Consider the following 12,482-nt stretch of genomic DNA (forward strand, 5'->3'; position numbering starts at 1 on the left):
TCATTACACCTCCCCCTCACTGTTGAGGTTAAGAGCTTCGAGTTCCTACATGTGAGCATCACCTATAGCCTGTCCTGGTGGAACCACGTTGATGTCATAGCCAAGAAACCTCATTAATGCCTCTACTTCCTCAGAAAGAAATTCAGCATATCCCTATCGATTTTTACCAATATTTATCGCTGCACCGAAGAAACGAGACGATAACAGTTTGGTTTAGCAACTGTTCTGCATGTTACCGCAAGAAACTGCAGAGAGTTGTGGACGAAGTTCAGCACATCATTCTCTATTCTCCCCTCTCCCACCTGCCCGATGATGCAAAAGCCCAAAAGCAAGTGCCACCAGGCTCAAGGGCAATTTCTGGAGACAATCCCACTGTATTCAAACTCAAGAAAAATCCCGCTGTTATCAACGTCTTGTATGATCAGATGGGCTCTTGACCTCACAACCTTACACTTGTTATGATCTTACACTTTATCGTTTACCTGCCGTGCACTTTTTCAGAAGCTTTTATGTTTTATTCTGCATTGTTATTGCTTTATCTTATTCTAGCTCAGTGCACTGTGTAATGATTTGATCTGTATGAATAGCATGAAAGAGAAACTTTTTACTGTATTTTCATCATCATCATCATCAGGTGCCATGCCCAGTTTGAGCTTTGACTGCCATGGCCCACACACTCCTGTTTTGGGTCAAGTGGATCAATTCATTGGTATTCGTTTCCAGTTCTCTGGCTGCTGTCTCCATCATCATTTGTCTTTGTCTTCCTCTTGCTTTCTTCCCTTCAATCTTTCCCATAATTACCGTGCATTCTCACTCCTCTTCCCTAATCACATGCCCAATGAAGTTACGTTACCTGTTTTACTGTATTTTTAGTAAATGTAAAAATATTAAACTAATATCTGTGCACCATACTTGTGCATGTGATGATACACTTGACTTGGAGACAAAAGAGATTGCAGATGCTGGAATCTGGAGCAACACATGAAGTGCTGGAAGAACTCAGCAGGTCAAGCAGCATCTATGGTGGGGAACATTCAGTTGAGGTTTCATGTTGAGTTCTTTCATTTGGTCCTGATGAAGGGTCTCAGCTCAAAACATTGACTGTCCACTCTCCTTCACAGATGCTGCCTGACATAGAGTCATAGAAATCTACAGTACAGAAACGGGCCCTTTGGCCCATCCAGTCCATACTAAACCATTTAAACTGCCTAGTCCCATTGACCTTCACCCAGACCATAACCCTTCATACCCCTCCCATCCATGTACCTATCCAAACTTCTCGTAAACATTGAAATTGAAATCGCATCCACCAGTTACACTGGCAGCTCGTTTCACACTCTTATCGCCCTCTGAGTGAAGAAGTTCCCCCTCATGTTCCCCTTAACACCTGATCTCTAGTTGCAGTCCCACACAACTTCATTGGAAAAAGCCTGCTTTGCATTTACCCTATCAATGCCCCTCATAATTTTGTATGTATCTATTAAATCCCACCACAATCTTCTATGTTCTAAGGAATAAAGTTAAAACCTATTCAACCTTCCCTTGTAACTGAGGTCCTCCAGTCCTGGCAACATCCTTGTAAATTTTCCCTGCACTCTTCCAATCTTATTGACATCCTTCATTTAGTTAGGTAGGTAGGTGACCGAAACTGTACATAATACTTCAGATTAGGCTTCACCGATGTCTTATGCAACTTCAACATAACATCCCATCAGTACTTTGATCCAGGAAGGACAATGGGCCAAAAATTTTCTTTACGACCCTGTCTACCAGTGACGCCACCTTCAATGAATTACGAGCTGGTATTATGGCCTTTCTGTGTTCCTCCAGCGCATTGCAATAACTTTGACTTCACGACTCCATGTAGGTGAACTTTATAAGAAAGATGAGTTGAAGTTGTATTTAAGTCTCCTTCCTTGTTTCCTACAGGCCAGCAGCAGCTCTGACTCTCTCGATGGGCAGTATTCAGACTATGCTATGAAAAGTTATGATGCGGTTGTATTTGACGTACTCAAGGTGACCCCTGAAGAGTTTGCAGTAAGTAAACATGATGAGTTATGTGGTGTGACATCCCAGTTCTGTACGGCCTGAGCCAGTATTTTAGAATTTTATCGTTCAGTAGCATGTATTTCTTGGTCCCCTAGCCAGATATGAAATCAGTTCAAAAGCTGTGATATTGAATAGAAATATGAGGATTGAAATAGTACCAGTAATAGATTATGAGAACACTCAGTCCTCTTTTTAATTGTCATTTAGAAATGCATAAATGCATTAAGAAATGATACAATGTTTCTCCGGAGTGATATCACAGAAAACAGGACAGACCAAAGACTAACACTGACAGAACCACATAATTATAACATATAGTTACAGCAGTGCAAAGCAATACCATAATTTGATGAAGAACAGACCATGGGCACAGTAAAAAAAAAGTCTCAAAGTCCCGAGTCGATCGACTCCCGAGTCCCCGATAGCAGGTGGCAAAAGGGAGAAACTCCCTGCCATAAACCTCCAGGCACCGTCAACTTGCTGATGCCTTGGAAGCAGCTGACCACAGCTGACACTGAGTCCATCCGTCCAAAAACTTCGAGCTTCCGATCAGCCTCTCAGAAACAGCCTCCCGAGCATCATCCTCTGCTGAGCGCCTTTGACCTCTCCCCGGCTGTTGAAACACGCAAAGCCGAGGATTTCAGGGCCTTCAGCTCCGGAGATTCTGGTTACCACACAGTAGCAGCGGCAGCCAAGCGGGCATTTCAGAAGTTTTCCAGATGTTCCTCTGTGCTCTCACGTCTGTCTCCATCAAATCAGGATTGTGCACGGTCCCCTGCTTGACAGATAACAGACATCATCACCAGAAAGTCTTCACTCTCCAGGGCACAGGCCTGGGCAAGGTTGTATGGAAGACCAGCAGTTGCCCATGTTGCAAGTCTCCCCTCTCCACGACACCAATGTTGTCGAAGGGAAGGGCATTAGGACCCATATAGCTTGGCACCAGTGTCGTCGCAGAGCAATGTGTGACTAAGTGCCTTGCTCAAGGATGCAACACGTTCCCTCGGCTGGGGCTCGAACTCACGACCTTCAGGTCGCTAGTCTAATGCTTTAACCAATTGGCCATGGCCCACACAGATTGGACCATAAGTACGAACAATAAGTAAAGCGAAAGACCGGGTAAGTGCTGGCTGAAGTGTGCAAGAGATCGCACACTTATGGTTGGTTATGATCTTGTGTTTACTGTCCTCAGTGCAGGTGGAAACTGAATGAATCATCCCATTCCAATCAAAATTAGACAGATATTTAGAGGAAAATAATTTGCAATTATGGGGGGGGGGGGCGCGGGAGTGCAATGCGGATGATGGGGAATGATTGTGATAGGGTTGGTCTACAAAGGGCTTGGTAGGCTGGGTGACCTGTCTTCTGTGCTGGAATGATTTTAGACTTAAGAGCTGATCTTTTTGTCCCCAAACACACATTCTTGAAGTAGGTTCTCAATGAAGCATCCAATTCCAACAGATGTGTGCCTTTCTGAAATGGCAAATTGTGTGGAACAGCTGGAGATTTTCCAATCTGTACCCCAGGCAGAAGGAGCCTGAACACTGCAAACAGTCAATGGAATAATTGGCTTGAAATAACATTTAATAAATGTAGTTGTTTCATTAAAGCTGTTTAGCGAATCTTCGCTCAATGAAACGTGGATTCTTTCCTACAATTCTGCAGTGATTGCAAATATTTGTAACTAGAACTGCTCTTAAATCTGTCTTAGACACACATTTGGTATCAGGCCTGAAAATCCTACAGAAGGTGGAATGTTTCTAGAATATTGTGCCTGGAGCAAAAAAAGAATATTGAAATTTTAACTAAATTGGTCATTTTCTTGTGTGTTACAGAGCCAGATTACTTTAATGGACGTCCCAGTATTTAAAGCAATCCAACCTGAGGTAAGATGAGAGTTTATGTAGGAGACTGATTTATGGAAGGTGGGAATCAGGGGTTGAAGTTGACATTTTAATTGTGAATTAAAAATTCTGTATTGATTGGAATAATTTCACTTTTGCATTGGTTTCATGAGTATTATTTATGGAGGTAAGTTCCAAGAGATGTATTTCAAAGAGATATTTAAAACTATATATCAAAATAAAGACCCAGTATAATCTTGGGATGGACTTCAATGGTTGCCGTTTGAAAAATTTCTTCTGCTCTATTATTATACGTTCTATGTATAATAATGTAAACTTGATGAGGTCAAACTGAGGTTGGAAGAGAAACATCTCATATTCTGTCTGGGTAGCCTCCAGTTTGATGGCATGAACATCGATTTCAATAACTTGCGGTAATTTCTCTGCCCTCCCTCCTCTCTTTTTCCATTCCACATTCCAGTTACCCTCTTACCCCTTTTGTTCTCCTCAGCTGCCCATCACCTCCCCCTGATAGCCCCCCCCCGTCCTTCCCCTTCTTCCATGGTCCACTCTCCTCTCCTATTATATAAACTTCTTCTTCAGCCCTTTACCTCTTCCACATATCATCTTCCAACTTTTTTAATACACTCCCACCTACCCACCTTCCCCCTCACCTGAGATCACATCATCTGCCAGCATGTACTCCTTCCCACGCCATTTTATTCTGGCTTCTGACTCCTTTGAGGGTGTCAGAGGGCAGAAGTGAGTGTAGTTGCTATTACTATGGAGAAAGTGCTTAGGAAGCTGAAAGATCTGAAGGTAGATAATTCACCTGGACCAGATAGACTACACCCCAGGATTCTGAAAGAGGTAGGTGAAGAGATTGTGGAGGCATTAATAATGATCTTTCAAGAATCATTAGATTCAGGAATGGTTCTGAAGTACTGGAAAATAGGCAATGTAACTCCACTCTTTTAGAAGGGAAGGAGGCAGGAGAAGGGACGGTGTAGGCCAGTTAGTCTGACTTCAGTGGTTGGAAAGATGTTGGAGTCCATTATTAAGGATGAAATTCAGGACACTTGCAGGTGTATGATAAAATGTGCCAAAGTCAGCATGGTTTCTTTCAGAGGAAAGTTGCCTGGCAAATCTGTTGCAATTCTTTGAGGAAATAATTGACAGGATAGACAAAGGAGTGTCAGTGGATGTTGTTTACTTGGATTTTCAGAAGGACTTTGACAACGTGCCACACATTAGGTTAGATTAGATTCAACTTTATTGTCGTTGTGCTGAGTACAGATACAAAGCCAATGCAATGCAGTTAGCATCTGACCAGAAATACAAAGAATAGCGTTATTTACAAAATAACTGCGAATAAAAAAAGTGCTACAGCACACAAATATAAAAGTACTGAGACAGCACAATACGGATGCAATACCGCCTAGCGCTGTGATGAGAGGTTCAGCAGTGTCACAGCCTCAGGGAAGAAGCTCTTCCTGTGCCTGCTGGTGCAGGAGCGGAGGCTCCTGTAGCGCCTACCGGATGGGAGGAGAGTGAAAAGTCCATGGTTAGGGTGAGATGCATCCCTGATAATGCTTTTTCCCTGCCCAGGCAGCATTTATGGTAGATGTTCTCAATGGTGGGCAATTGGGTGCTGATAATCAGCTGGACAGTTTTCACCACACGCTGGACTCATGGTGTTATAGGACAGATACTAGCATGGGAGAATGGACAAAGAAGTAGCAGATGGAATATACTGTAGGGAAGTGTATGGTCATGCATTTTGGTAGAAGGAATAAAGGCAGAGACAATTTTCTAAATGGAAAGAAAGTTCAAAAATCAGAGGTGAAAAGGGACTGTGCAGGATTCCCTAAAGGTTAATTTGCAGGTTGAGTCAGTGGTAAAGAAGGAAAATGCAATATTAGTATTTATTTCGAGGGTCCTAGGATATAAGAACAAGGATGTGATTCTGAGGCTTTGTAAGGCATTGGTCAGAATGCACTTGGAGTGTTGTGAGCGGTTTTGGGACCCTTATCTAAGAAAAGACGTGCTAGGATTGGAGAGAGTCCAGAATGGGTTCATGAGAATGATATTGGGAATGAAATTTGATGGATCTGCTCCTGTACTCACTGGAATTTAGAAGAATAAGGGGGGATGACATTGAAAACTGTTGAATACTGAAAGGCCTCGAGAGAGTGGATGTGGAAAGGATGTATCTTATAGTGGGTGAGTCTAGGACCAATAGACAATAGGGGCAGGAGTGGGCCCTTCGAGCCAGCACCGCCATTCACTGTGATCATGGCTGATCATCCACAATCAGTATCCATTTCCTGCCTTATCCCCATATCCCTTGACTCCGCTTTCTTTAAGAGCTCTATCTAACTCTTTCTTGAAAGCATCCAGAGAATTGGCCTCCACTGCCTTCTGAGGCAGAGCATTCCACAGATCCACAACACTCTGGGTGAAAAAGTTTTTCCTCAACTCCGTTCTAAATGGCCTACCCCTTATTCTTAAACTGTGGCCTCTGGTTCTGGACTCCTCCAACATTGGGAACATGTTTCCTGCTTCTAGCGTGTCCAATCCCTTAATAACCTTATATGTTTCAATCAGATCCCCTCTCATCCTTCTAAATTCCAGTGTATACAAGCTCAGTCGCCCCAATCTTTCAATATGTGACAGTCCCGCCATCCTGGGAACTAACCTTGTGAACCTATGCTGCACTCCCTCAATAGTAAGAATGTCCTTCCTTAAATTTGGAGACCAAAACTGCACACACTACTTCAGGTGTGGTCTCACCAGGGCCCTGTACAACTGCAGAAGGACCTCTTTGCTCCTATACTCAACTCCCCTTGTTATGAGGGCCAACATACCATTAGCTTTCTTCATGCTTGCTTACTTTCAGTGACTGATGAACAAGGACACCTAGATCTCGTTGTACTTCCCCTTTTCCTAACTTGACACCATTCAGATAGTAATCTGCCTTCCTCTTCTTGCCACCAAAGTGGATAACCTCTCATTTATCCACATTAAACTGCATCTGCCCACTCACCCAACCTGTCCAAATCACCCTGCATCCTCATAACATCCTCCTCACATTTCACACTGCCACCCAGCTTTGTGTCATCTTCAGATTTGCTAATGTTCCTTTTAATCCCTTCATCTAAGTCATTAATGTATATTGTAAACAGCTGCGGTCCCAGCACTGAGCCTTACGGTACCCCACTGGTCTCTGCCTGCCACTCTCAAAGGGACCCGTTAATCCTTACTCTCTGTTTCCTGTCTGCCAACCAATTTTCTATCCATGTCAGTACCCTACCCCGAATACTGTGTGCTCCAATTTTGCCCACTAATCTCATATGTGGGACCATATCAAAGGCTTTCTGGAAGTCCAGGTACACTACATCCACTGGCTCTCCCTTGTCTATTTTCATAGTTACATCCTCAAAAGATTCCAGAAGATTAGTCAAGCATGATCTCCCCTTCGTAAATCCATGCTGACTCAGACCGATCCTGTTACTGCTATCCAAATGTGCCGCTATTTCATCTTTTATAATTGACTCCAGCATCTTCCCCACCACTGATGTCAGGCTAACTGGTCTCTGTTTTCTCTCTCTTAAAAAGTGGGATAACATTAGCTACCCTCCAATCCATAGAGGGTGGATTGACCAGAGGGCACAGTCTCAGAATAGAGGGGCATCCATTTAGAGCAGAGATGTGGGGGAATTTCTTTAATAAGAGGGTGGTGACTCTGTGGAATTAATTGCCACAGGTAGTTATAGAGGCCAAGTTATTGGGTGTATTTACGATGAAGGTTCAGAATTAATTTTGATCTTCATAGCATCAAAGGATGTACTGTTTCATTTGATCAGTTACTTTTCAAATGCACCTTCTTGCCATTGCATTGACCCTTTGGGCAAAACCAACAATCTTGTCCATCCAGTGGAATTTGGTTCAACATGAAATGTTGGAAAAAAAATGGAATTTGCTAATTGTCCATCTGTGGAATTTGTTTCAAAATGTGAACATCTTTTCAATAAACAGAAATGATTGCAGAGTTGTGTCCCTGTCAGAGAAGCAAGATTAGTTTTGGATGGTAGTGAGCACATCAAGGCTGAAACTCTATTCTAACATTTTTACAATCCGCTCTACAATACCTGTGCTCTTCCAATCGTATTTATTCGCTGTACGCAGTCTTTCCACCATTAGGAGCCGCATCATCAACTGAAGAGGTCCAAAGCCCAAGAGTTGATACTCTCAACTGCAGTGCCTCTTTGATACCCTAAACTACTATGGCGGTGTGGTGGAAAGCACGCTAACACCATCAGGGTTTGATTCCTATCACTGTCTATAAGGAGTTTGTATGTTCTCCCCATGACTGCGTGTGCTTCTTCTGGATGCTCAGGTTTCCTGTCATGCTCCAAAGATGCATGGTTTCAGGTTACTGAGTTGTGGGCATGCTGTGTTGGCACCAGAAGTGTAGTGATACTCGCAGGCTGCCCAGCGCAATTCTCGCTGATTTGATTTGGCACAGACCATGCATTTCACTGTGTGTTTCAATGTACACGTGACAAATAAAGCTAACCTCTTTTCTTTCCTTTTTAGATGTTTTAAAGCTAGCTCTTTTGTCCAAGCTTCCGATCTCCCGTCCTAATAAGTCCTTATGCTGAGCAGCATCTGTCTTTATTCAGCAATGATCCTACAAAGCACTTCGGGGCATTTGCACATTAAAGGAGTTGTCTTACTGTATGCTTCTGACGATAATGCCGAGGGACATGACCGAATTTCTCACCCTCTTCACTAATCCTTAAACTTCCATGTCACTGTGTTCAACTCTGTCTCTAAATTCCGTGGAATGAGTTTCTGAGGCAGTGTGAAAAATTACGATGTGTCTTTTCAGAATTATTAGCTCCATCGACTGTGGGTCAGTTTTAAGGCAAGTAGAAAGCATTCCTGAAATGCTTTCCCTATTGAAAGGCCCAGATAGACTGGACGTGGGGAGGATGTTTTGTATAATGGGGGAGTTTAGGACAAGAGGACTCAATCTCAGAATATAAGAACGCCCCTTTAGAACAGAGATGAGAAGGAATTTCTTTAACCAAAGGTTGGTGAAACTGGAATTCATTGCCACAAACAGTTGTGGAGGCCGTCATTGGATATATTTAAAACAGACGTAGATAGGTTTTTGATTAGTGAGGGCCTCAGAGGTTATGGGGAGAAGGCAGAAGAATGAAGAAAGCCACAACAATCCTAATTTTAAATCCAGATGCATAAAATAGAGTAGCAAAGAATTGTGTTAAATATTTAAATGTGTAGAAAAATTAGTCCCCAGAGTAGTGAACCTCATGATAAGGTAGACTAAAAGGATTAGCATTGATCAATGTTGATGTTTATATTGGATTTTCTTCCCTCAAACTACTCTCTAAATTTCCAAGATACTTAATTAAACTTGATCTTTGACAATCTGTCTCCTTGTAGCCCAGTACAAGACACTCTTCATCAGACCTCCCGCGAGACACTTTGGGACATTTCCCTCTATTGGTTGCTGCTGAATGTTTTCAGAATTGCCCCTAAGTTAGTGATGCCAGTTGGTGAATTATCACTTACTTGATAGGGATATCTTCACCAGAATTGAGCTGTTTAACAAGATGGGCCATTGTAATTTTCTTGAGCACATTCATTGAAGAAAAATAAATTTTTGTCATTTATTACTTTATTTTATCTAGAGATACAGCATGGTTACTGGCCCTTCTGGCCCAATGAGCTCGCATCACCTGATTAATCTACTAACCTGTATGGCTTTGGAATGTGGGAGGAAACCAGAGCCCCTGGAGGAAACCCACACGGTCACCGGAAAAACATAAACTCCTTATAGGCAGTGACAGGAACTGAACCTGGGTCACCGCGTTGTAATAGTGTTACACTAACCACTGCATGATCATAGTTCAAATAGTTCAAGTTTAATTGTCATTCAACTGTACATGAATACCCACGAATACAGCCAAGCAAAACAGTGTTACTCCAGGACCAGGGTGCAAAACACAGGGCCAACAGTCACACACAGCACAAAGCACATACAGCACTTACACAAATACAGTCACACAAAAAAAATCTATAGTCCAAGACCCTGAGTCCATGAAAGTTGCAGAAATCGGCAGTCGAATTCCACCAAGATGCAACACAGAGCGTCATAGGAAGTCATTTCTGCCTGTGGCCATCAAACTTTACAACTCCTCCCTTGGAGGGTCAGACACCGTGAGCCAATGGGCTGGTCCTGGACTTATTTCCTGGCATAATTTACATATTACTATTTAACTATTTATGGTTTTGTTACTATTTAATTATTTATGGTGCAACTGTAACGAAAACCAATTTCCCCCAGGATCAATAAAGTATGACTATGACTATGACTATGAATACAATATGGCTTGTCTTCTGCTGAGTGAGCACTAGGGGGCAGCACCAATTCCACACAAAAGCTGCCTCTGGTGGAGCACACTGACTCTGATGTCTGTCTTTCCTGGGAGGCTGTAAATGGGCGACAGTGACCTGAGGCTTAGTCCTTGCTATGACCAAGGCCACACTGTCTGCCCCTGCCCTCCACCAATAAACCAGTGAGTCGGACTTGTGGCATTCCAAGTTAACGATAGGGTCTTGCTGTCACAAGAAAAGTGACTAAGGCAGTCACTCTGTGTTAGACTGCACACTTCCTTTTGTGTATTGATGCCTTCGTCACCTCTCTGATGTAGGCAGCAGCACAATTCAGTTTCTCTGCTCAAACGAGTGACCCGCTGATGGGGTAGTGGAATTGTGAGGAAAGCATGGCAGTGCCTTTACTTCTCAGGAGTCTGTAGAGATTCAGCATGACATCTAATACTGCGACAAATTTCTGTAGATGTGTAGTGGAGAGTATATTGACAGGTTGAGTCACGGCCTGGTATGGAAGCACCAATGCCTTTGAATGGAAAATCCTGAAAAGTTAGTGGATTTGGATTAGATTATGAGAACACTCAGTCCTCTTTTATTGTCATTTAGAAATGCATACATGCATTAAGAAATGATACAATGTTTCTCCGGAGTGATATCACAGAAAACAAGACAGACCAAAGACTAACACTGACAGAACCACATAATTATAACATATAGTTACAGCAGTGCAAAGCAATACCATAATTTGATAAAGAACAGACTATAGTCACAGTAAAAAAATGTCTCAAAGTCCCGAGTTGATCGACTCCGGAGTCCCCGATAGCAGGCGGCAAAAGGGAGAAACTCCCTGCCATAAACCTCCAGGCATCGTCAACTTGGCGATACCTTGGAAGCAGCCAACCACAGCCGACACTGAGTCCATCCGTCCGAAAACTCCGAGCTTCCGAGCAGCCTCTCCGATACAGCCTCCCGAGCGCTATCCTCTGCCAAGCGCCTTCGACCTCTCCCCAGCCACTGAGACACGCAAAGCCGAGGATTTCAGGGCCTTCAGCTCCGGAGATTCTGGTTACCACACAGTAGCAGCGGTAGCAAAGCAGACATTTCAGAAGTTTTCCAGATGTTCCGCTGTGCTCTCACGTCTGTCTCCATCAAATCAGAATTGTGCATGGTCCCCTACTTGACAAATAACAGATATTCATCACCGAAGTGGCCGATTTGGGCCAGTACGTAATGTGTAAAGCCCTCCCAACCACTGAGCACACCTACATGAAACACTGTCATAGGGAAGCAGCATCCATCATCAGAGGTCCCCACCACCCAGGTCACGCTCTCTTCTCGCTGCTGCCATCAGGTAGAAGGTACAAGAGCCCCAGGACCTACACCACCAGCTTCAAAAACAGTTACTACCCCACAAAGATCAGGCTCTTGAATAAAAGGTGATAACTACACTCACTTGCCCATCCATTGCGATATTCCCACAACCAATGATCTCACTTTAAGGACACCTTATCTCATTATCTCATGTTTTTGTTATTTATTGCTATTTATTTAAATTTGCATTTGCACAGTTTGTCGTCTTCTGCACTCTGGTTGATCTGTCATTGATCCTGTTATAGTTACTATTCTATAGATTTGCTGAGTATGCCCACAGGGAAATGAATCTCAGGGTTGTATGTGGTGACATATCTGTACTTTGATTATAAAATTCACTTTGAACTTTGACCTGCAGTACTTCAAGTTCTTAATATCCAGCTGGGTCTTGTGATCATAAAAAATACATTTAAAAAGGACAATCACACCTGTGGTTAACCCCGTAGAAGCCACTATGATCGAACAGGCCATCATCTTACATATCTCACACATTTACCATATTTTTGTGAAATGATACTTGCTATCAGTATCCAGATCCTGAAAAGTGATTGAATAAGTGAAGATGGATATTAATCTCTTTTCAGAACGGTATTAAGTAGCTCCTGCTCATTTGTGAAATAGAAATCTGAATGACTCTGAGATAGACAAGGCATGGAGGAATGTGGCTGTCGTGCAGGCAAATGTTCAAAGGACTCAAAGCACATTTATTAGCAAAGTATGTATGCAGTATACAACCCTGAGGTTTGTCTTCCCCACAGACAGCTACGAAGCAACGAAACACTATGGAACCCGTTC

The 12,482-nt window shown here is 43.0% G+C and overlaps 1 protein-coding gene across 6 annotated transcripts in view; it reads left to right on the forward strand.

The window, feature by feature from the left end:
* The window catches only part of ralgps1 (Ral GEF with PH domain and SH3 binding motif 1), a 761,372-nt gene that overhangs the window by 206,927 nt on the left and 541,963 nt on the right, over window positions 1-12,482 (forward strand). For all 6 annotated transcript variants that reach the window (XM_072240007.1, XM_072240011.1, XM_072240013.1 and 3 more), the window contains 2 exons: window positions 1,930-2,037; window positions 3,885-3,935. In XM_072240007.1, coding sequence (XP_072096108.1) covers window positions 1,930-2,037; window positions 3,885-3,935 — 159 coding nt within the window. The remainder of the gene's footprint in view (window positions 1-1,929; window positions 2,038-3,884; window positions 3,936-12,482) is intronic.

The sequence above is a fragment of the Mobula birostris genome, chromosome 22 (assembly GCF_030028105.1).
Source record: "Mobula birostris isolate sMobBir1 chromosome 22, sMobBir1.hap1, whole genome shotgun sequence".
Classification (NCBI taxonomy): Eukaryota; Metazoa; Chordata; class Chondrichthyes; order Myliobatiformes; family Myliobatidae; genus Mobula; species Mobula birostris.